Source organism: Cyprinodon tularosa, unplaced genomic scaffold (assembly GCF_016077235.1).
Source record: "Cyprinodon tularosa strain WSP-4 unplaced genomic scaffold, ASM1607723v1 ctg70, whole genome shotgun sequence".
Taxonomy (NCBI): Eukaryota; Metazoa; Chordata; class Actinopteri; order Cyprinodontiformes; family Cyprinodontidae; genus Cyprinodon; species Cyprinodon tularosa.
The window spans coordinates 264,124-290,046 of NW_024039452.1; the positions used below are offsets into that span (position 1 = coordinate 264,124).

At 39.6% G+C, this 25,923-nt stretch overlaps 1 protein-coding gene across 2 annotated transcripts; it reads right to left on the minus strand.

Annotated features, from left to right (window-relative positions):
• Positions 1 to 307: 307 nt before the first annotated feature.
• On the minus strand, positions 308 to 24,661 carry fxr2 (fragile X mental retardation, autosomal homolog 2). 2 transcript variants are annotated; one of them, XM_038268379.1, is made up of 17 exons: positions 23,947 to 24,661; positions 19,849 to 19,901; positions 18,464 to 18,557; positions 18,306 to 18,377; positions 12,791 to 12,939; positions 12,560 to 12,653; positions 12,147 to 12,263; positions 11,563 to 11,733; positions 11,392 to 11,470; positions 11,164 to 11,273; positions 10,756 to 10,842; positions 7,041 to 7,260; positions 6,496 to 6,675; positions 2,373 to 2,567; positions 2,155 to 2,262; positions 1,998 to 2,086; positions 308 to 1,012 (listed from the first exon to the last, which is right to left on the minus strand). In XM_038268379.1, exons 1-17 carry the CDS (start codon positions 23,995 to 23,997, stop codon positions 923 to 925), a joined length of 1,959 nt encoding a protein of 652 aa, XP_038124307.1. In that variant the 5' UTR covers positions 23,998 to 24,661; the 3' UTR covers positions 308 to 922. The 2 variants fall into 2 exon arrangements, with proteins under 2 accessions (XP_038124307.1, XP_038124305.1); XM_038268377.1 differs by having other exon boundaries at positions 11,116 to 11,273.
• Positions 24,662 to 25,923: the final 1,262 nt, after the last annotated feature.

Below are 25,923 nucleotides of genomic sequence, written 5' to 3' on the forward strand. Positions count from 1 at the left end.
GAAGGAAGTGACATCTTCCCCTGGAAAATTAAAACTAGCACTTAACAAATCTTTTCATTTGTGCGTACAAACTGACTTTTACACTCTGCCCCATATCTTGTCCATTTTAGGTGGAATAAGGGACGAGCATCATTGAATTGTTATTTGGCACTAGACCATTTTCCTTGAAACCTGTCAGCTATTCTCCGGTTCTCCATCCACTCCCTCTCAGGTCTGTTGCATCCCATCAAACGAAATCTTTAAATAAAAAATATTTAAAGTGGAAGAATAACTTCCTCTCTTCTCATGAAACAAAACGCAAACTTTATGGAAAAACTGAAGTTGTTTTTATTATTTTTCTTTTTCAAATTCAAGGCACAATATTCTATCAATATTCCGATCTATCCATCTTTGCTTTGTGTGAACACTGCTTCACGTGATCTGCACGACTTTCTGCTCACACGCCTGCGGCTCGCATCTCGTCGGTTCTTTTTAACACCAAGACACGTCCATTTTAGTGGAGAGCTCAACGGCCCAGTCCGAACCAGTGATAAACAATGAACAGAATTAACATTAAACAAAAAAAGGACACAAAGAAAGACAACCGTTAAAATAAAAAAATTAAGTCTTGTCCTGTTTCTTGTGTTTTCGTTATCTTTAGAAATGAAGTCATATGCACCAGCTCTTTTTGGCAAGCTAGTCGTGGTTTTAAATAAGCACTAAGTACTGATAGATAGGATAGCATACACCGTTAACGTGTGGTTTTTAGTTGTTGATGCGTCTTTTTTTTTTTTTTTTTTACTTTTTCCATCTCAGTATGAACTCAGGTATTTTGTCAGGTACTTTTCATCACTTTAAGGTTTAACTTAATGCAAGCAGGGACACAGTTTGCCATGGAGTCTTGCTTGAGACTTGGGTTTCGCGAGGGATGGGGCCATTCTCCTTATGAGACCCCGTTGACCAAAGTCGGCGTCTCCTTGCTCGGAGAACGCTTTGATGGCGTCCGCTCCTCCTTTGAGCTGGTTCCGTTCTCCTGTGAATTACAAATGTGTAAAAATGTTGACATTCATCACCTAACAAAGTTTTTGTGTCAAACTTAAAATTAACTTTGAATTAGAAATACATAAACAAAAGAGCTGTTGGCCAGAATGAAAAGATTAGCAGCTTGATCAGCCGGAAAAGGGACTGATCAGTCGGCAACTAAAAGATGTGACCATTTTACACTCTGTGAAGGCACCAGTCTTTGTCTGATATACTCTTAAAGTCGTTACCTATTTTTTCATCATTCTGCTCCATTCTATCTCTATGCTCCCAGTCTGTAGAATATGTAAGTTCAATCTCTAACGTTATGCTCTCTCTGCTTTTTCTCAAAGTATCTTCACCTCATCTGTTCCTGTTTGGTTCTGACTCCCTCCTGCAGAGAAATATCAGCTGTGCTGCTATCATCAACAGCTTTGTTTATAGATGTTCGAGATCTGCCTGTTTTCCAGTGTAATCCTGTTTCTCTGACTGTGACTGGCTGGGTGTGCTCTCTTCATCCTCTAACATAGGGGCTGGCTCAGGGCTTGTCTGCCTGGCTGTATGTTTCCTTGTTGGAAACATACAGCCATATGTCTGATTCTGTCTCATGAACCCCAGTCAGCCTCAGCAGGTGGCCCTTTACACTGAGCCAGGCTCAAAAGGGAGTTTTTTTCTGCTTAAAAGGTAGTTTTTCATCTCCACTGTCACTAAAAGCATACTTAGTGTGAGGGATTGCCTTTGAGTCAATGAGTCGTTGCAATCATTGGGTTTTCCTTAGATAGAAAACTTTGAATCAATCTGACTGGATGATCTGCTGAACTGTAAAGTGCCTTGAGATGACGTGTTGTGAATTGGCGCTAAAGAAATAAACTGAATTGAATATAATTGAATGCTTAGATCATAATTTTTTAAGGATACCTGTAATCAGCGGCTCACAGCTTCACAAAAACAGGAACTTCGGAGGCAATACTAAAAGTCTGATGTGTCTCTCTGTTTACCTTGAGTTCAGGTCCAGTTTGGTTCTCCTTCTGGGGCAGATTCTGTCTGCTCTGGGACTCAGGACGGGATATGTAGTCAGCAACGGTCACTGGAAACATCAAACTGTCAGCTAGAATAAGAGAATGTCTTGATTCTTTGGAGAAGTTCGTTACCTACCACTTTCTGCTGGCTGTCTGTCACGGCTAGCTGACCCTCCCTCGGGGCGGCTGCCACGGTTCCGGCGGCGGCGGCTCCGGTTTCGGCGCTGAGGTCGAGCTTCATCATCTAATAATCAAATCAGAAGGAATTGTTCATGTTCTTTGGAGGTTTTCCTTTCCAAGCCTTATCTAGAAAGCATTTCCAAGCCAAGGGCGGTTACACCGAATAGTTCTCACCTAGTCCGTTCTCACTGGGGCCGGCCTGATTATCCGACTCTCCAGCAGCGTCTATCACACTAGGCTCTTGATCGTTGCGTCGACGGCGGGATCGTCTGTGGCGGTCCCCTCCCATGCCCTCACTAAGGTCAGCATCTGCAAGCTCTGCCTCTCCCTCCAGCAGAGAGTATGGGTTACTGTCTGGATCCCTTAGAACTAAACATAAAACAAAAAAAATATTATCAAAATGTTATTTGTTTGCGATACTCCATCGACAGTTTAAACAAGAAATGATGTGATTAGATGTTTAAAAGCGTTACGCTCAATACATTTTTCTCTCTTTAGGAGTTTAGGAGGGCATTCTTCACTGATTGTCACATCCAGAAACTTTGACACATTATATTAGGACTGATCAAATATACAGACACATAACAGCATGATTATTAAATGGAGGAAAAAATGTCTGTGTTCAAATTTTCTACAATTAAATTCAAACAAAAAGTCAATAGTTTTTAGACCGACCTCTCCTCACAACTGGAAATCTACCTGGAGGTTTATCATCACCATACTGCTGATTCTTTAATCAAATTTAAAAAAAAAACATTTTAACCTCTAACCTATTTTTTTCAGGGCAACATATTAGTTTCTTTCATAAATTAATTTCCTGCTACTCTTCCATAAAGGACTTGAGGACTCATCTTTGTCGGGATAGATTCTTCTTCCAGAGCCTGGAGATCTGATGCTCCTCTAGAGTTAATGCTGGTTCTAATCAGTTGCGTTTGACTTTAATCTCAGATCCAATTTCTTTCCATGTCACAGACTAAAATATGACTAGAGAACCCAAAGAGTCGGTCAGATTAATAAAAGAAAAAAAAAAAGAAAAAAATAATAAATAAAAAAAGAGCCAGCACCACTACAAAGAAAACCTTCACTTCATGGCCACCCTGCACAGCATGTTGTTAAACCAAAACAGACAGAGGATTTTAATATATTAAAATATAGTATGGTACATGACAAGGGCGTAGGTTTGATTTCAACTTTGGTAGGGACACCATTCTTCAGTTTCATTGGTCCTTTGCAAAAATATGCATGCTCTTTTTTATGCTTAATGTGAGCTTCAGGACTCATTTTGTTTAAAGAGAACAGCAGCATTTCTTGCTACATTAATACAAATCTTATAAGCACTACATGCACTAGATGCTGTTTATCAATATTTAAAGCATCACTGGTTCTGATGAATGTGGATTTAGGACTTTTTCCACTTTGAAAAGGATTGCATTTAAATTTACCTGCGACTAAGACAGTGTCTGTTTAACCAAATATCGTCTATAATATGTGGATTTATCCTATTTTTTCTTCTGAAGATAGAGAATTGTGCAGAGGTATAACCCACTCTTATTTTTTTTTTTATCTAAAATGCTCTCTCTGGATCATGCAAAATAATACATTCAAGGGACGGCAAATAAATGTATTGTATTTACATGTGCACTGGAACTAGAAGAGGAACTGACACTGAGCATTTAAAATATTATTATTAGAAGTTGTACATCTGGGCTGTAGTTACTCTGTGTAGATAATTTCATGTATTTTATCTATGGCTGAATCAATCATATTAACAAGTTATTTAAATAATCGTGAACTAATTTAGTAATTGATTAATCTTTAACTGGAGTATAGGGCCACTAAAATGTGCCTTTAGCCGACAGAGTGACCCACTTAGAGCAGGAATTATACAAAGATTGTAAAAAAATATGTAAACATTTTGCATTTAAGAAGTAAAAAAAAAAAAAAAAGTTTTTGTCTGTCAATATTCTCCATCCAGAACTCCTGGAGGAGTTTGGATGGAGTTTAAACGTTTCTGTTTCACCTGGTTTCATTTCATAAAAGATCTTCTTTAAGGAGCCTTTGGCTATCTGATTAAAAGATAAAATAAAAGAAATCCTAACGTTGTTAACTTACATTTCTCAAGTTCCACAAATCAAAAAACTCTCTCCTGCTTCTTTACAGAACTCCAATCAGAAGCTTTCACCTGTTTTAGCGTAGATAATGAGTTTTTTAATTTGGACTAGTTTCGTAGCCCAATATTAATTTATTTTAGCGTCTTTTTTTTCACGCTCCAAGCACCCACGCGCGCGCACATACAGACTAGAAAACACGCAATCAGAAAGAGAGAAGGCGGAACCTAAGGCAGAATAATCAGAGAGTTAAACCGCGCAGCAAAGTTGATACGCTGCTATGTGAAAAGGACAGGAAAGAGCAGGCAGCTGCAGCTACCAGGCAGAGAAGCTGCGAGAGGAAAAGAAGCGGCTGCTGTATAGTACATTATAAACATGTTGTTTACATCCAATTATTGGTAGGGACAAATAGGTACTTCCAAAATTTTGGTAGGGACATGTCCCTATGGTCCCTATGCAAACCTACGCCCATGGTACATGAGCAGAGAGCAGTGATTCTCAGAGAATCTTTTTTTCTTTTTTTTTCCATAAATAGGGGAGTCATGAGCTGCACTTTCATGCATCATTTTGTTTTGTTTTTTTAATGAGGCTCAAGGAGGATCACTATTTCAGTTTATCCATTTTCTGTTCTCCTAAACTATCATTAAATATTATGCAAGTTTTACTGATTGTTTATGTCAGAGCCTGCCCTGCCTGTTATATTTGCGCTGAGTGACTCGCAACCTAACTGGCCTTCCTTCTGATTGATAGATTTTATTTAGCATTTTTCCCAAAGCGGATGATTGTTACTTTGTAACCACGCCTCTTGCGCTGCCACGCCCATGAAATTGTGGCTGAATTGCTGCCTAGTCCTAACCAGACTCCGCCAGATGGATTTGCTCTGCATGTCCATCTGGAAATCTTCCGTTGAAGTAATTTTGGGAAGGGGCGAAAATACTGGTTAGCTGATTGGCCTATGTTGGTGATAGATGGGCCAAATAAACCAATCAGATCAACGAAGCATATGACGGACTAACAGAGCGACGACAAAGAGGAGCCAATTGATAGATCAAACTCTTGTCGAAACCAGTCGGGAGAAGAGCAAAAACATATTTTCCTCTGAGAAAAGCCTCCAGAGCAGTGTTTTGCTCTTCTTTCAGTGAAGAAATACTCTGTAATTCCGATAAAACTTGCTCGATAGCCACGCTAACGCTAGTTCCATCGGCTGAAGCCGCCATGTTCTTTAGACTGAACTGTCGCGCTTCTCGTTGCATCACACCTCAACCCGCCACAAAGCCAACGCTGATTGGACGCTCGTTTGGTGAACTGCTCCAAATTTTCTTTAATGGAAAGTAGCCAGACTGATCTGCGAGTGAAACCTTGAAAGCTCACGAGGCTAGCCTAGTCCAACTAAAATAGAAATTGAGTGCATCTCATTCGGAGCTTTGAAGCCCCCTTACAGAAAATTGCATCGGGTCTGTTCATCCCCATTCTCTCTCAGCGAGCGCCAAGTCTGATCTAAATGCAAAATTGTGTTCATGTAGACCTGGGTGATAAAAACCAGATTTTTACCGTTACTGTCATTCACTTTAAAAAAACGGTGACAATTTTCCACAGAGATGAAGTTGAGCATGTGTTGTCAGAGTTGAGCACGCAGCAGACAGCTTTTAAGTTAGTGTGTGTGGCTTTAAACGATTCACATCGTTCCCACTGTGCGCTCAGTTCAGTGGTTCGAAAATCCCGCCATTGATATTGAGCAAAAGAACACAAAATGCAAACTGTTGGGACTACCTAAAATAACACATCCAACCTCCACCAGCTACAGCACAACTATGCTGTTGAGTTCAAATATGGGCAAAAGGCTCCATTACCTTCGCGCAACGTTCATGACCAGATCATTTTTCTCCTGCTCAGTGAGACATTGTTGAATCTTTAAATGAAGGGTTACAAAACTTTCACATTTCTCTGAAAGCAACACGTAATCTGATTTGATCAATAGGTAAATGAAAAATATTTCTGTTGCATTTCCTGCACATGCTATTATTTTCAGCTAGAGGAGCTGGAGCATTTATCGTCCTTAAGGTAAAACTGTCCAATTTATCATGATATTGATTTGAGTAAATATCTTCCAGCCCTAGTTCTATGTGTCAGTATTGATGACAAACGATCCAGGCGAAATGTAATGTATAGAGTAATGATTCAAAGTGTACCTGAGCTGATAGAATTGGAAGGTTTGGCAGCAGGGCCCCCACGCCCTCGTCCTGAGTTGGTACCTCGGCCCCTGCCACCCCGTCTGGAGCCTCTCTCATCCCCACTGATGCCGCGGGGTCTCGTCTCTCGATCATTAACATCCTCTGACTCAGAAGCGTTTGATAATTCAGAGTTGGTGCCTGCAACAGACAGTTGAAAGGTTAATAGAAACCAGTCTTTTTTCTTTCCTGTTTTTTCCCCAATTAAACATCTATACGGTTTATATTTAAGTCAGTGTACCCAATCTATTTTATTTCTCTTTTAAAAGGGTTATTTACCAACTTAAATTTTGAACTTAATGCTTGATTTTTAAATAATTTTAAATGCTTGTTTTGTTTCTATCTTTAAAGACACTCATTTATAAAAAAAAAAAAATAGGACACTGATTTTTAAGGAGCGTTAACACAACAGCTGTCTACATGTTTTTGTCAGTGTTGGCTGTAAACCAAGGGGACACACTGCTACAATCCATTAGATGGAAATGCTTCTTTTCATTCCCTCTCACCATATCCGGAATACTGGTTGTTAGAGGGCCTTCGTCCTCTGCCGCGCCCGCCATAGGTACGGGATGCATGGAGTGAGTTGCTGCTCTCATCTGTAGTGTAGCCTTTCTCCCGGTCACCTGCGGGACCTCCGGTCCGGCTGGGAGGAGCACGGTATCCCACCCCAATTTGACGGAGTTGCTCGTCTATCTGGAGACGCTCCAGGCGCAGCTGCTCCACCTCCTGCAGGAATAGTACATTTCATGAACTACAGGGTTCAACTGAAGATAATAAAAAGTACAGGGATAAAGCGGGTCATTAAAAAACCATTAAAAGTCATTTAGTTTTTCTGTTTTTCTTTTTTAACTTTTTATTCAATATTTTTCAATTTTGCACACAAAAAACCCAAAATGGAATGTGAACAGAGAAGGGCTTTAAAAATACAGCAAAGGTTTAACAGAGTCCTTTTTAATTTGTGTAATCAAATCACTTTCTCCAGTGTTGTTACAGATATTTGTACTTGATCCTTAGGTGCTGGGTCATTTTCTCCATTGTGAAGATTTCCTCTTCTATTGATATCCATTGCGTCAGGTGTGGAGGGTCACTTTTTAACCATTTTCTGGTAATCGCCTTTTTAGCTGCCACTATCAAGATTTTGAGGAGATAGATGCCTTTCCTGTGTACTCGTTCTCTCTCCATCCAGTCCAAGTACATAATTCGTGGGTCCTTGGGTATCTTATATCCTATTATTTCTTCTATAGCCTGAAGAACTTGATCCCAGTAGATTTGTATTTTTGTACATTGCCAAAATATATGAGAGTGACTGGCATTCATCTGTCCACATTGTCTCCAACATTGTTGTTGAATATGGAATCATTTATTTTGTAATTGAGGTGTTATGAACTAGCGTATTAAATTTTTCCATCAAAATTTCCTCCAGCCTCTAGAGCTTGTGGAGGACTGTTGTGTTTTGCACATTGAAAGCCAGTCACTCTTTGATAGTTTCCCTTTTAACTCTGCTTCCCATTTGGACTTTATATATAATGAGTTATTTCCATTTCGTTTTTGTAAGCTTTTATATAGCTTAGATACAACTTTTGTTGGGTTTTTGTGTATGCATCTACAAAGAATTGAATCAACTAATTGGATAATTCTTTCTCAACCTCATTGGTATAGAAGTGTCTTAGCTGTAGGTATCTAAAAAAATCTGTTATTCAGTTCAAATTCTCTTCTGATTTTATTGAACGTTTTAAATGTTTTGCCTTCTAGTAGTGTGCAGATAGCTGTTATCCCTTTTCTCCTCCAATCTATCCAAGTCTTTTGGTTTGAAACTCTTTGACTGAGGGCCACATTAAAAGTTTACTATCCCATTCTGATTTGTATTGTTTAAGTACCTCAGACCATATTTTTAGAGTTTCTTCCCAAATTGCATTTTCTTAGGTTTTATTTATTCTCTCTTTTTCTCCAAGCCTGGTTTTTGTTTTATTTGGGATACGTTTAGTTCTATTTGTTCCCATTTGGCTTCGTACTCAGGAGAACAGCAATTGATTACGTATCTTAGTTGTGCAGCATAATAATATTCTTTAAAGCAAGGCAGGGCTGAGCCAACATTTCTTTTATCTAGTTGAAGCATCTTAAATTTCACACTCTGTGTTTTACCTGCCCAAATAAATCTGGATATTTGTTGGTTCCACTTATTAAACTGGGGTTCTGGAATCTTCATCAAGTTATTTTTTACATTAAGGTCTGAAATGGCCTTAAAATGTATTAAATGTAACTATTGTGGCATTTAAAATTCTTTATCTAAAAAAAAGTTTGCAAAAATAATAATGTCAGATATATCGCAAAATCTTTGCGCAGAACTACTTCCGGTTGATCCTAAAGCCGTATGTTCAGAAAAGAAGCTTGAGGCAGAGAAAAAGGTAGAGAATGGGGAAAATGCTATATTCAACAAAAGTGGCTGGAAATCGAGGAATTCGGGACATGGCTGCAGCCTGTCAACAGTAAAGATGAAGAATTTTGCTGTGCATATCGTCACCTTCTTAAAATAATCGCATAAGTAATTTTTCCAGGTTAGGGTTAGCCTAAGTCAGCCTAAGTCACATCTCATGAGATTCATGGGTACTTGTTAATGGCATTAAAATTATTTCTAAGAGCATTAAAAGCATTAAATTCTAGTTAATAATTCCTGTATAAACCCTGAAGTAAAAAATATGTAGTTGTCAAAATCAGCTGTGCATTTTTTTTATATATATTTTTTGTTATACAAGTCTTAATTGTATTTTTGGTAAACCTCCACTAGGTGGCAGTAATGCCACCTAGTGGGCTGATATGGCAGTCAAGGCTTAGATGGCAGTTTTAATGAGTAACTAACAAAGTAAATGAGAGTTTCTACACCCCTGGTCACTTTTAAACTCCGGGTGGAACTAGTTTAAGTTTTTTCCTCACATCTCCAAAAACCCTCCTCCTGTAATGAAGAAATGAACAGCTCAGGCTGCCAAACATGTTTAGACTCTCAATCCGGAAACATTTAAGACCCACCTACATTGGCTGACTAATACTTCTACCAAATGAAACAGATCATTCCAACAATTGATATTCTGATTTTGTTTCGGTGATTGGTCTGAAGAAGAAAGAAGTGGGCCGCAGCGTCCAACACAAGTGTGACAGCTGACTCCACCAATGACAGCTGAACCTTATAGGAGGCGAGAAGGAAATGAGGCAGTAGGCTTCGAGTTATCTTTGGAAGCTGAGGGTCCAGATAGCTTGTAATCTACACCCCGGTATACCCTTTACCCAGCCCCACAGAGAGGATCTATTAATAAAAGCACATGAGGTAAGGACAAAATGCAGCAGCCCTCATGTGGCATTGGGCAGGCAGGAGACAGGTGACAGCTATAAGATGATCCACCAAACACGCCCATGAAGGGGAGGCGCACTTCCTACTAATGTATTTCACATCCTAATAAGGGGACACACTTAAGGAATAAAGGACGTTGTTGCTTCAAATCCACCAATAATAAAAGCGGGAGTGGACCGACATGAATCGATTTCGTGTTATTGCTTATAACACTATTGAACAATATCATTGCATTTATTTTCCTGTCTGAAACCTTAAATATTTGACCACGGTGCTGCCATTGCTCCTCTGCCTCAGGTAGAAAAGCCCACAATGTTGAGCTGCATCGGGATCACATGCTCAATTACCACACTGTGAAGCCCTATCTCCTGTCCTGAGGCACATACAGCAGCGTTGGTGATGATGTGCAGCCATGTTTGCAATACAATGTCCATCTTGTCAAGACACAAGATTTTATTTGCTCTCATTTGATGCAGCATGTTCTCACACCTTTGCGTGGTGTCCCCTACAGTTCCTATGGCAAAGCACAAGCAGGATTTCTTACAGGTTACTTAAACCACATATCACTCTTCCAGAACCACCAGCTTGGGATATTGCTTAATAAACCGACTCTGCTATTAGGTTCTATACATTTTAATCTCATCTCTGTCCCTCTGTCTTCAGTCTTCTTGACTTTATTTACTAATATGGTAACATCTTGTGGCAAGTGGGAGCATGCAATTTCATCCTGGGGTATCCAAGTTAACCCTCCCTTCCAAATCAAAGACTGCTTTATACATGTCACAGAAACCACAGATAAATAACTTAACTTTGTGTTTACAAATTATTAATTTTTCAGCGCAGTCACTGAAAAATGAAAAAAAAAAAGATCAACCTACCTGGAGGTAAGAAACATGGTACTCCAACAAGGCTTGAGCATTGCTGATGTTCTCCTTAGTTCCAACAAACACAAAGGGCACCATGCCCTAATAAAGAACAACAAAGAAGTTTAGTGTTGTGCAGAATAAACAAATAAACCAAACCGAAACATGTGAATCTATCAGCCAAAACCAAAAGCTACGTGACGGCTATGAACTGTATGGCAAACCATAATGAAAACATAACAGCTAAAGCACTAACAGAATAATGGAAAGGAAGATGCAGAGTGAAGCAGCATAAAAGCAGACAGCACATACGGCACAGAAGCTAAACAAAGGAGTAGGCGGTGGTCTGAGAGACGAGCTGGACGGTGCATTCACCTCTTTGCTGCTGGCAGTGTCGTCTCTGCCAGCCCCCTGCCTGCCTACCTCCTCACGGGGGAGCTTTTTGTCGTTGTCTCCCTCGATGCGGACGCGGACCACACCCGACTTGTCCACTATCTCCTGAATGACTTTGCCGTTCTTGCCGATGACTTTGCCTGTAGGAAACACCAGTAAAGAAAGTCAGAAGGGACCAGAAACTGCCCAGAAACATGAAATATTGATCCAGTCTGAGAGAACAGGCAGTCTTAGGGGGAGGTTACGCTGCTCACTTACCTACAAGGTTCCTGGGTACCTGAAAGTAGTCTTCTTTGAACTCAAGATATTCTCTAGCTTGCTTCACAGCCTCAGGGGTCTGTAACACAGCAAATAATTCATGACAATAACCAGAACTTTAGATAAAAGTTGTCACCAAACAACAGCAGAAAACCTCAACCAGGGGCTCACCTCTCCATAGATCCTAAAAGTACAACTTTTCTCTTCCAGCTCGATGGCTGTAACACCAGGCACCTTTCTAGCCTGCTGGATGTTGGCACCATGGGAGCCGATGGCGAGACCCATTAGGTCCTCCCTGACTTTGACCTCTTCTTGGTATGCTGCCGCCAGCTGCTTACTGGTCTGAAAACAGAGGAGTACACATCCATATGCTGACTTAAGGATCAACTTAATATCACTTCAGCAATAAGTCTGCTATTTCTATCATGTAATCAAATAGGTTGAAAAAAACCTTTCACTTGCTACTGATTTTGCAGATAAACTATATTTAAATACATCTGTATTGCAAGAAATTGAGATTTTTATTGGAGATAATACCACTATGTTAGCAGGGAATCCCAGCCACTAGGATGATCCAGTGTGGTTGAAGTGCTGAAGGGTTTTCAGCACGGCAGAACTGCTGTAATCATATTGAATAAACCTAATTCTAAGCAAAGCACGTGATTTTTTTCTGAGAATGTTTTGATGTCTACCCTGAAATAAAAAAAAAGGTGAGGATGGAAAAAAAAATATTTTTTTAATCAGAAATACAATACCTCCAAATGTTTAGTGGCTTCTTCGTTGCGGGACATTAGGATGAGTTTGGTACGGATGCTGCGGAAATGCATGTCACTCAAAAGTGTTGCACGCTTTATGGTCGTCTCATTTGTGGACTGGAAATAAATACAAAAAAAAATTTATCAGGATAAGTAAAAATTAAGTTAAATAAAAGCTGTTGGAAATATATATATTTATTTTTCATAATTTAGAACAAGAAGAAAAGAAAAACTTAATCAGCATGTTTCAACTTTTTTGAAGAACCCTCCAAACTGATTACATTTGATCAATGCTGCACTTTAAGAAATAGAAAGGTCATGAAAGCTGTACAAAGCAATAAAGACAATAATAGTCGTCTAAGTTCTAAAATTTTAGCTGAATTAATGACAAGCATATTCATCAGACTACTAACCAGAACAACGAGCTCATTTGTTTGAGCGCTATAGAAGATGCAGTTAGCTTCAATTGCTTTTCTGAAGTCCTTGTGAATCCCGTCAGTTGCACATCTGCCAACAACAAACACACGCATGTCATGATAAATCGACCAGATTTAAAGAAGCTGTTGAGTTTCATGTGTATTCACAGTAAAGAGATTTGGTGAAAAAAAGTAATTAAAATAAATCAAGCAGCTTGACCAACTGACATTTCCCTCAGGTCTTCTGGGATGGGGATGGTGACCTTGTGGAAAGTGTTTCGGGAGGCGGGGCTGTTGGGGTTGAGAGGCCTGATGCGCTCTGACGTGACAATCTCATTATATGTGGCATCACACGCTGCATATTCGATTACGTAGAACTGAAAGAGCACAAGACATTTATCATATAAACCATACATAGCCTAATGGAGAGAGAAATATATGCTTAGCAGAAGAGAAAACAGATGAAATCCAAGATCAGGGGTGCACCTAACAATTATTTAGCAAATTGATTAATCTGTCAAATCACTTTTCGATTAATAATCGGATAGCCTTAAGGAATATTTTCTACGAAATTAAACCAGATGAAACTAAAACTTTGACTCGAGAAGCTTTATCTTAAATGCAAAATTTTTAGATTAGGGCTGCAACTATTATTTTAAAAATCAATTATTAAGTTAATTCGTTTTTCGATTCATCGATTAATAATCAGATAGCCAATTTTTGATTTTTTTACAGAATCAAACGAGGTGAAATTAAAAGTTTTAAACAACTTTTTTTTTCTTAAATGCAAAATGTTTATACATTTTTTTTTTTACAATTTTGATATAATTACTGCTCTAAATGGGTTGCTCTGTCAGCTAAAGGCATGTTGTAGAGTATACCACAGTTAAGGATTAATCAATACTAAATGGGTTGACGATCATTTCAATAATCAATTAATCATTATTAATCTGATAGTTTCAACCGTAATAAAGACGGTGTTACAATGAAAAGTCTAACAGAGTCACAGTAGCAGCTTCTTGTCAGCCTGCTCTATAGACTGTAGTTCTGCCCCCACTATCTGTCATTTCAACTTCCCTAGTCTGATTAGGGAAGTCTGATATCAAGTCATAAAAAGGTTTCTTAGCCAATATTCTATTCAAAGCATATTGCAGCTCAGTTAGACTGAAACTTAGACTAAACTTTATCCCATTTCCTTAGGTGAATTCTGTTTCCAGTAGCTTATATAGAGTACAGAGTTAAAGCAAGATGCCATTAAAGATATAAATACACTAGACAATATAAAAAGTGTATATAGTACAAAAAAGCACCAAAAAAGAAAAAAAAAATTAGTAACTTCCTGGAATATGTTTCCCCTAGGCGACATTCATACTGCAAGCCTTAATGCTCAATTCCAACTTTTTTGTGAAATCCGATTTTTTTTTCCGTTGCGGTTCACATTTAAAAAATTTGAGACTTGTTTGTGATCTCTTGTGTGAACTGCATTCATATAGCTTAAGTGTCCCGCATGCGCAGTAGACGATGCAATGACTACAATCAAGCGTGATCCATGTTTACGGAAGTAAACATGGATGGTAGTGCTGGAGGGCATCTTTCCCAAACCTTAAAAACTCAATCTTTTCAGGACTGTTAAACAAGAAGCAGAATAGTGACCTATGTCAGCTCCTAATGCCGTTCAGGTCGGCTGAATGTGACCTGGCTATTCAGACACAGGTCGCATTTTAAAAGATCAGATGCGCATTTGATTCAGGACCACACAGCCAAGTGGCCTGGGTCGCATTGGGGAAAAAATAAAAATAAATGAGATGCGTTTTGTTCATTCCTGAAAACATCAGATACAGGTCGCATATGAGCAAAAAAAAAAAATCGGATTCGTGTCATTTCAGGCTGCAGTGTGAACGTAGCCAAAGATGTAAAAAAATCTGCACAGTAGAGAGCTAAGGGAAGACTACATAGTAGTTGACTTGGATCATTGTACTTTTAGTGTAGAGATGTACTGACTTAATAAATAAGTGAAAAATTTCACAGGCTACAAAGTAGTTGGCATGCGTTATACAATAGGTAATTTTTTGCATAAGATGTCCAAAGAGGAGTTGACCCATGTCCGTCTTCCCATCACCTCCTTCTTCCCTATGCAGTCTTTAAGTCCTGCATTTGGGAAGGAGCGGTCTCTCACTGATCAGGCTCTGAGCGGTGAAGACAGATTGCAGAGGATGGCTGGCATTGTTCATAATGTCCAGCAGTTTGTTAAATGTCCTTGTTTCTGCCACCGTCCCCAGAGAGTCAAGTTTCTTGCCAATCACAGAGCCGGCTCGCCTCACCAGTTTGTCCAGTCTGGAGGTGTCCATCAATGTGCTGCTCTCCAGCACACCACGGTGTACAAGAGGACACTGACAACCACAGACTGGTAGAACATCTCCAACAGGAAGTACATCCTGCTCTGTTTCTTCCTCTGCAGGTGGTTGGTGTGTGTCTGGATAATAAACTGGAATGGTCAATTCCAGTTTATCATGAGATATTTGTATGAATCAACCGCCTCTACCGCAGCCCCCCCAGTAATATCGGCCAAGTCTTTGGTCTATTCCTCCCAAAGTCTATGACCAGCTCGATAATCTTGGAGATTTTGAGCTCCAGGTGGTTGGTGCAGCACCAAGCGGTCTGGACTACTCCTGTCTGTTGTCCCAGATACATCCCACAATGGCTGCGTCATCTGCATACTTCTGTATGTGACACAGCTCAGAGTTGTAGCAGAGGTCTGAGGTGTATAAGGTGAAGAGGACAGGGGCCAGCACTGGGCCCAGTTAACGGAGAGTTAAGGTGAAAAACAACTAAAGGCCCCTAATTAATTAGTTAAGAAAGGAGGACCAGACAGATCTAAACACTTTAACTCATAAAGCAAACTGTTACTAGGAGCTAATGAGCTGTGGGAAGTTTCAGAACATTTTACCGACATCGTACAGATATTATATATATAGAATTTGTCAGAGTTTGTTATACATTTAGGACTGCAACAAAAAATAGTTTTCTTATCTTTTAAACTGTTCCCTGTTTTTACTATTAGTTGATTAAAGATTGCATGGCAGAAACTGCTTAACCCATTTAGGCCTAAAACGCCTGGAAAAAACACCTTAAAAACCTATGGCCGATTTTAAAAAATACCCCTAAAACCTGAAGTTTTCCCTGTAAATTCAGCAACTGTGTCAACGCCTAGTAAATTATTGATATCTCAGCTTCTGTAGCAGATAGAACTCAAAATATATTTTATCTTTGAAATTCTTCACAAAAAAAAGTGAAAAGCAGTAATCAAAAAATAAAAAAATTCAACCTTTTATTTTTTCCATATGTGATCAAGTCTTCATTGAGAATGTGCAATATAAAACGTTTTTAAAATAAAGAACAAACATTACATAAATAACTATCTGATGATTACTTATTAACAGTATTATTATGCATAATAATGCATATGTCTGTTATAAATTGCATACAACTTACCTCCAGATGGCCACAAATCTGTCCCGGGACATATTTTGGGGGAACTGCGTCCTGAAGAGAGGTTTACTCTGTCGCCAATAATCTCTTCGTACTGGCAACACAAGAAGTCCCATGCCCATACACAGCCCAATAAATGTCTTCATCTCCGTCACAGTCACGGGTGACCACTTTGCCATCTTTGCTCTTGTTGGAGTTTGGTTTGTTTGGTCACTGTACCTATTCGTCTCGGTAACAAGATGCATCCAAAGTTCTTCATTAAAAATATGCTCAAATGCCTGCAGCGGTGTGGCGTCTGCAGGCAAATCAACTTTCACTCCAGGTGTGCGGCTGAAAACACTCCGTGCATTGCGGTGGTAGTTCGATTGGTTCAGCGCGTTCAAAGTCATCATTTTCATCTATACCGTCAGCAAAGCCGACACACTCCTCAAAATCACTGCCTTCCGACAACTCTTCTCTGTCAAACTCCTCCATGTTTGCTTGAAAAAAACTTATTTCTTCTTGCTAGACTTATATGCTCTCCCGGCGTCAATGGTAGAATTACGCAACAGCGCCCCCGGCTTGAATGGTAGAAATGCGGTAATGCTTTCCCGGCCTAAATGGGTTAATAAGGGAAGGTAAAACTCTGCCACTGCAAGAATTCTGTATTGGTGGTGGCCGATATGGCGGTATAACCTTTTCATGTCAATAATTATTGATTAGTTTTTCTTTGTTTAGGTCTTTAACACATTTGAAAAAAGGACAATGGGAATTAAAGCCAAAATTTAAATTGTAACTCCATTTAAAAACAACATTTGACTTGTAAAGAGAAAACTGATCCACTTCCAACATTGCTTAACTTGACTGTGAGAGACTAAATCTTTTCCTTTGCCAATCATCATTCCCCAAAACACCATGTGGTTTTGGACCAGAGTTTAGTGGAATTATTGAGCATTTTATATTGATCATTTGCAAAAAAGAAAAAAAGCATGTATTAATCCCAAAGGGAAATCAAGTATAATAACATTCTAGATAGGGCTTTTTTTTTTTTTTACAGACAAAAACTGTTTTTAAAGTTTATTGCACCATATTTGTATTCTTTGTACAGTTCTGGTTTAACTATAGCTCTGAGTGTTTTTTTAAGAAAATGCTATGTTAGAATCTGTAACCTCCACTTAACAGTTATTTGACAACTTAATGATTTAGCTATTATTTCAATGATGAATTCATCAAGATTAGGCCTATTGTTTCAGTCCTACATAAATTGAAAAGACAAAGCAGTAAGTGAAGTGTTCTCCCCTACTCTCTGGCTTCAGCAGGACCCTGAGATGTTTATTTTTTGAATCACTCGATCAGTATCTTGTGTTACTCAGCTCTTCCTGTAGCTGTAAAAAGCCTTAATCTTCAACTATCCCCACTGTGTTGGTGTCACATCTCCACATCAGTCTCATCTGTCCCCGGATAGGTGTTGCTGCATTCGTTTAGGAGAGCAGAACTTTATTTTACTTTTAACTCATTCATTTACAGTTTCTGGAAGCCACCCTGCGCCCCCTCTTAATGTATGTGATGTATGTGATTAACAGTTTGTACTCTAATCTCGATTACAATGCAAACTGTAGTTTACAGTTAAGATATTGATTGATCATCTGAACTTGGGACAAATGTACAGAGATTTGCACCCTGGGAATATTGGAAACTATGTCAAATATTTCCACCTTTAAATAAACATTCTGAAGATGGAATTTAAATTGTTTTTGAACTGAACTCAAGAACCATTCATCTCTAAAATAGCAGCTGTTGCTTTACCCTTTTAAAACCAGTCTCAAACTTTACTACTACAGGTTCTGATATTCATAAGAGGAGTTTTTGCAAGCCCAAGCTAGATGTCTCTCCATCTAGCAGTCAGAGTAGCAACAAGTGAGCGTATTTAGGCAAATATCTATGTGCCAGAGTCACATTAACAGTCTACTAGTTTTGTATCTGGTTGACAAATAAAAATCTATTTAGCTTGTAAATTAATGTTGTTCTAGTTTGATATTGTCCCTGTATGTCAGAGAACAGTTTAAATCCTGCCTCTATAGGAATGTTTTACAGTAATCAATGAATCATTAAGATTCAATTAGATGGCTTCTAATTTTCCTAAATCCATAAGTTCACAGATAGGTTTTAGTCCTTGGCTGTCGAACTTGACACTTCTGCTAACTTCTTTTCCTGTCAGCAAATTGTCAAATAAAGGCCACTAGTGCCTAAAAAAGAACGGTTAGCAGCCACGTACCTCCCCCTTCATCATTCTGACCCGTGCCAGCCACCACCCACATGGCTCCTGTTCATTGGCTCTGGAGTATACCTGGAGAGAGCGGAGGCCTTGTTAAGTTCGCAGGAACTCCAGGTGTATGGCCTGGGTTTGAATGAAGCAAAGCAGCAGAGCCTCACCTCCACCTCCTCGCCTTCACCGATATCCTTGTGGTAGTCGGCAGGTGGAGGCAGCCGCACGTCGCTGAAGGGCAGCTGTCTCTCAGGCTGCCAGCTTCAACAGAATGAAGAAGCAGATGTTTACCATCTTTCAGCATAGCTCAATTTAACTTGTTTTACGGTTCAAACTTCTAGGTCCTTTTTTAAATCTCAAACGTTTATACTCATCAAAAGGAAACAAGTGAAATGAAAAACAGTCTGGAACTCATTAAAATGCAAAATGCATCTAATGAACCGGTCTTGGATTTAAAGGTGCACCTTTGTTGTAGATTGGTTGTTTTAATTGGATAAAGGCATTATCAATATATCATTATTTTCATGAGTATCAAATAAGAGCTCACTCATGCAGAATCGCTGTAAACCTTTTTTTTAATCAATACAAAACACCGAAGAGTCACTGACAGATTCTCACACTGACAACTTTTCCAATACGCCCCATTTGCTCAGAGAATATAAAGAGACACGAACGGGGGTTGGGGACAATCCCAAAATGACACTGGTGATGGTGGTACCACCCCCTCCCAACACGCATGCCTCTAATCACTATTTTTAGGACGACCACATAATCTACACTTGGGGCCATGAGGGACCAAAGCAAATGGTGAGTGGGCGGGGCTTGAAAGGGACAGGCAGCCACTTAAGGACTAAAGAAAGTCATGGCAGCAGTACGGTAGGGACAGGAACAGGAAGGACAGAATAGTTAAAAAAAATAAAACATCTGCTCAAGACACAGATGCCTCCACAGATTCTGAAGAGGGACATTTTAAATGCCTGGAGCAGTTACATCAGTATGTGCTTTTCTTAAAGAGACCACGGCGTCCTTGTGTCATCATACCTGTTATACTCTTCTGTATTTTGCCATTTACAACCAAACCCTTCACAGTGTGGGATTTATGTGAAAAAGAAGTAAACAATTGTTTTCTTTCTTCTGCAAATATTGATCTAAAAATGGTAGTGGCAGCATCATGCTGTGTTTGTGGATACTTTTCTATGGCAAATTAAAGCATTTGAATGGGTCCCAACACCCCAGTCAAAGTCCAAACCGTTAGTTTGGAATCTGGAGAGATTTGATTATTGTTGCCACAATGAAGGAAACTGGTGGTTAGAAATCCAAAGCTGGTAGGGAAAAAATTCTAATTTATTAAAAAAATATATAAACAATAGTGCGAAGTGTTTGTATTTTAAGTAAAAAAAAAAAAAATCCATTTTTCTTTATGTTTGTACAAAATCAACTAAATAGAAAATTATAGTTGGAACAAGAAAAAAAAGGTTAGGACTATTATCTAAAGCCACAAAAGCTATTAACTCATTTAACGTGAAAAGATTAACAGAAAGCGCACACTTACTTGTTTTCAAATACAATAGTGAGTGAGTCTTCATGGACATCTTTGATAAAACCCTAAAATTGAAAACACACACACAAAAAAATAATTTGATTAGCACACATGAGCAGAAACATAAGGATGTGGATCAGTTGCATTAGAGTTACTGATTGTGAAAACTGGCTTTTAGGCAACACCACCAATAATGCCACCGGTTCTAGAAAAGCGCTGCTTTGGCCCCAACAGAAAGCCAAGGCAGCTCGTTGCTGCTGACACCATTATCTGGCTGTGAATGCTGTGTTGGATGAGGTGACGAGGAATACCAACTCCACTTGACAAGCAGGAGCACCAGAGAAATCTCCTTTCTCACAAACAGTAAGAAAATACCACAGGCTGCTTTGTCCAAGTTGGGTTTAATAAATTAAATCTTCATAAGATCAGGTGCATGACAGAAGCAAGTGCGCACATCGTCCAGCCTAAATGGGTGGTGTTGGTTATATTCCTTTAGAGCAGGGCTCACAAACCTTTTTAAGGCTGAGGACCATTTCAAGGGTACTGAGTCATAGGAAGGCCTACCAATACTGACCCATGAACTGCAAGGGTCGGCGTTTGGCTAAGCTTTGTACATTATAAACATTTTATTTATATAATAATTATATAAATTACAAATAATATAATTATAATAGAATAAATGTAAAACTTAGCCCACTGGCAAATTGTTCTATTTTCAGAAGACTCCGAGGGCACCCCATGTGATCCTTGTTGCCCGTAGGAAACACGTTGGTGACCCCTGCTTTAAAGATTTACAGAAGCAACTCTTTTTTTTTTCTAGGGGTAAAATGTGTTATCAACCATTTATAATCATGTAACATTGACTCCTCACAAAAAGCCATATTGTTCAACTGAAACTGGTAAACACGTGACTTGTTTATTCTGTTGGTGTGGATTTATTTTTATTGCTTTAAAGAAAATCTTTTAAATAAAAATAAACAAACTGAGTGGATTGTTTAGATCAGCAGCTAATGGGAACAGATATGTTGTATGTTATATGACAGCAAACAGACCCATAAGGAGAATCTAACATTTCACAGGAACATTATGTCTGGTACCACTATAGGAGCAACATGAATGCCCCACCTTTTATTGAGGCTATATTTACTCAGTAGCAGCAGTATTTTTCTCATTTCTGCTGGAGGTTACTTCCTGTTAAAGTGAAGCTTTCCTTTCCACCATCGCTACATGCATTCGCTACATATTTGAATTTAGATATCAACACAACCTGATATTTATTCGATTCCAGCACTCTATTTACTTGAACGTTCTCTTACTACTGATTTTTATTTATTTTTTTTATGGAGCTGTCATGATCTCTTCAATACAAGAAAGCATGATATTTGTATCCGAAAAGGCAACAAAGCTGGTAGCTTTTTACTTTGCTAATTCCCAAGAATCTAATTGGGTTTCATATGTTTTTGAAGAGGCCAACGACAATTCATCTCAATTTATTTTAGCGCCAATCCACAACACGTCATCTCAAGGCCCTCTTTAGAGACAATTAAACCAGACAGTCAGACTGGTAAAAAGTTTTCTATCTAAGAAAACCAACAGATTGCATTGACTCACTGATCCGAAGGCAATCCCTCAAAGAGAAGCTCTACTTTTTGCGTTACAACAGAAGGAGCACAAATATCTTTAATGCAATTGAAGCATCTGAAGTAGGGTGCACTGTCCATTTCACCTACAAATTAACCAAAGGTAATAAGGGGGGAAATTATTGTTGTTCAGCCAAAAATCTAATGTTTTGGAGCCAGTCTTTTCGAGGTAATCTATTTTCATGTGAACATCTTTGACAACAGTATTATAGCCATGCCGATATTTGAATAATCGAACAAATCAGAGTTTCTTAACCCTTTTCCGTAAAGCTGAAGTAAAACAGAGACCGTATTAGCTATTGCAGCTCGGTGAGTCTGTGTTACAGGATCCACTCTGGATAGCCCCCTGAATGGAGGATTAATCCATCATTTACACTAACCGATCCGTGCCAAGTTCGGACCGAGCTTGGAACTGTTAACCGTGCCAAGCTTGGTTCTTACAACCGTTTACACATCACTCTAGCACTGTTCTTCACCCCCCATTAGCGGTCCACGGTACTACAGTTCTCAAGGTGGAAATTTAACAAATAAATAAATAAAAAATGCCAGCGCCCATAAAATTCAGGAATTTATGTTTGTTTGCGGAATGTCAGGCAAATAAAACAAAAGAGATCTGTGAATTGCAAAGCCGGACATGCCAAAAGCCGTAAAATGAGTCGGCTGACCATACATCGGAGATAATGTGGTCTGCTCATACGCTCTTTGTTATCAGAGAACCAAGCGCCAGATTAACTGCGCAGAGCCCTACTGTTGAATTAGTACTAGATTTATTGCAGTTTGGTTGTGTCTGCAATGATCCAGTTCAGTTCCATTTACACTCAGCAGTTATCTCGGTTACCGTGCTTGGACCGTTCTTGGCGTGGGTTCAAATTTGTAGTGTAAATGTGGTATAAGTGGTCCTGGGCAGATATGCACATAGACAGTTGAACAGAGTAAATTCTATCAGAGGCTTCAGCCATTACAACAGATCCTTAGAGACAAATATGGGTATAAACATTTAGCTGATGGATTGTTGCAACATTTTAGCAGCCTTGGGATCACAATGTCACTGACCAGCAGGACCAGAAATCCACCATCACTAAGAGAAAGCAGGTGCTGTCATTTCCAGACAGTCAGTTTGACAGCAACAATATTAATGTTGATTATGTTAAGTTTTGTTCCTGTAAAAATTTGGGAATCCTGATCAGTTAAGCATTATCTTAAAGCTGATCAAAGCAAGATCTTTAAGAATGTTGCTGTTGCATTGTGAAGGTAGAGCAAGTTAATCAGCCGCTTAAAAAAACATTTGACCATCTTCTAAGTAGAGGACCAAATGCAGGTTTAAAACAAGTCATGGCGTAAAGCAAAATCATGGAAAACCCTGCCCTAACATGACTCATGGAAATTAGTTGGAGCCTTCATCATGAAGTCATTTCCAGTGATTGACCATGTGCTTGATTAAAAGTGCACGCTCTTCAAGCTACACAAAAATATCTCACTTTCCTCAATAGAAAGTCTCATATTTACACACCAAGAAACAAAACACAACATGAATGAACTCCCTGCTATAGGACTATCCCATGTAAAATAAGTAAGCAATGGAAAAATGAGCCAAACAGCGTATGGTGGTGGAAAATGTGGAATCACCCCAGAGTCAAACCTGTCAGCATGTAAAACTAAAGAGCAGGTGAGGCAGCATGGGAGTAAATATAGGATCACTGCTCCAACTGTGGTGTGGTTTGGCTGAGCAGCAGAATGCTGCAAGAGAACAGCTGAAAAACATCATTGTCGATAACCAAAGTCTCATTAATGGTTTGATGCTAAACCAACGTGTCAAAACATACTCTTTATACTCTTATAGGTGTGTAGAATTAAACCTAGAGCAACCGAGTTTGATAACTAGCCGTTCATTTACTGTGAAACAGTAACAGCACATGGGTATGAAGTTGCTTGTAGAGACTTTGGCAAAATTGAAACAGAAACCGTTTCTTTTCAAATGCGAAACATTCTAATCATGGGTGTTTTCTTGAGATGCTCTGTTACATAACATAGCTCAAACCTGTGTCAGACTACAAAGTTAAACTAAGGTGTGTAAGGTTTGATGTAACACATGGGAGCTAGACAACAGCTGCTCAGTTTGAAGCTGCTTGGTCCTAATTGAAATGCAAGAATCCCATATTTTCTGATTACATTGGATTTTTATTTTACTCAAAATGTTACTTGGAGTTTTGATATAATTTACTTATAAAAGAACAGTCAACGCCCATACATGCTGATGACAAGTGTACTTAGCTTATTTGCTAAGTCCTGCTAACGGTTTTCCTTAATGGGAAAACTAATGCATTTGGTCCTCCTCCTTTGCTAACCAGATGCTAACGTTTATCTGAAAACCAATTAGCTAGCTTTTGTCATGACAAAAACACAAAGGACTTTTTCCTCAAACGAAAATTCAAACTTGGAGAAAAGAATAGGACCACAAGAACCAGTTTACCTTGTAAAAGGCCCCATTTGAGCCGCGAACCTCCACGGCCAGCCCGTCCATGCTTTTCGGTAGATCCCCACGACTGTGTTTGTTGTCCGTAAACGTTGCGACTCCCTGCGAGTCCGGAGCCGTTCCCAGCTTCACCGGCCCTTCGCCGCTCTCTGGCCGCTTCGAGATTTCCAGTGTTACGGGTGGAGGGGAAAAAAAGGTGGAAGGGATAGAGGTGAAAGGGCTGGATAGATGGGTGTGATGGGTATCACAACAAGCAACGCAAATGCTGTCTACGGTTGGCAGCTAGTTTACGAAGAAGGGGGGGGTGGGGGGTGTTTTTGGCCAAATGTGGGATTCTGAACTTAACTGAAAGGCACAAACGTAAGCGGAGGCTTAACTGTCGACTTGCGTGAGGACGAGAAACACCCTAAATTATGTTAGCTGCTAAATAAATAGCTGGGAGGCTAGCTCTCAGAAACCAGACGCCGTCAGTTTTCAGGGATGAAGCTAGCTGGCTAGTAGCCGGGCTGCGTTCTCTTGTGGCGCAGACGCTGTATTCAACAACTACACTGAGGTCGTCACCGAGGGGGAGGGTTTCTTTAACCTCAAGTGTAATTTTCGGCGGTGTCTCTTTCTCAAATCGCGTCTGAAACGTGCAACCGCCCGGCGACTATCCCTCACCAGCCGCCCGACCCCTCAAACACACGCCGCTAGAATGAGTTGGATCCGGTCTGAATGACCTCAAACACTCCTCCCCTTCTCCAGAGAACCCACCCACTAGAAAACGGGGGTTTCTAATAGGCTAAGCTTCATGCCAGTTACAAGATCCTGTCCACAATTGGCCCCTTAAATAAGGGCTGGTCCCTGTGTGAGACCAATAAGTGGAGGAGCTTCATATCTGAACCCAATTCATTGGCTTGTTTCCTTGTCAGTTGAAATCTCACTCACACTGACGGCTCCCCGTACTCCATGTTATCCATTGATGAGAGAAGAGGAGCATTCCCTAGCAGTCGGTCTGTGGAAGGCTCGGCTAGAATTTATTAAGATGCGGGAAAAAGTTTTTGACGAGATCACACAATACTGCTGTTCAGTATAATCTGGATTTATTCAATAAAAATAACGACGATCACAACAATAATAATAATAGAACATAAACAAAAATGAAATTATTTTATGAATTGTGCTGGGTTATAACTTTTGTAGGGTTTTGTTCATTTGTGTATACTGTAATACACCTTTATTTTCACTGTGTTTTCAACACATCAAATCCGAGATTGTGTCCTAACCATCTTGCAGATTATTATGTCGGATCTGATCATCACCATCAGGGGCGGATTTAGGAAATTTGGGGCCCTAGGCAAAGACGGGCAGGGGCCCTCTAAATTGAGAAGACAACACATAAAACAGACCCATTATACAGATACAGCTGCTGTTTGTTTGGACCTTTCAGAACATGTGCTGCAAATGGACTGATCTAGAGATGGTGAGATGAGGCCTTATGAGGCATTGAACCGTTTGGCCAAATTGCTTCAACAACCCCCACTGTTCATGAAGCTTCATGTAAACATGTCACCAAAATAATTATCTGTGATTTTTTGCGATTGTTTTTCTTTAAGTTCCTTTGAAATTGTTAATGGTTGGTGTGTATAATAAAATCTTTTGTTAGTTTTTTGTTTTTAGTGTAAAATTTCTTAGAACAATCATTTAAGGTGTTTTTCTGACATTTTAATGAAATAAACCGTGAGCTCTGTGGCTGGGGACAGTACGACCCAATCTGACCTGTTGACGGTAGCCTGGCCCCGTGCTTGCCCAGTAAGGAATACGGGGGGAACCACGGGGCTGCTTCATTTTTGTTACTTGTAGAAGTTTAGTTCTGACGTGCGGCTGAAGAATCCTTGCTGCTCGAGCTGGTTGGGCGGAGCTACCCTATCCTTTCTTTGCCTGTAACAAGGGCAGCTGTTTTTGCTGTGATCAGTGGGTAAAAAGTAGTTTGCA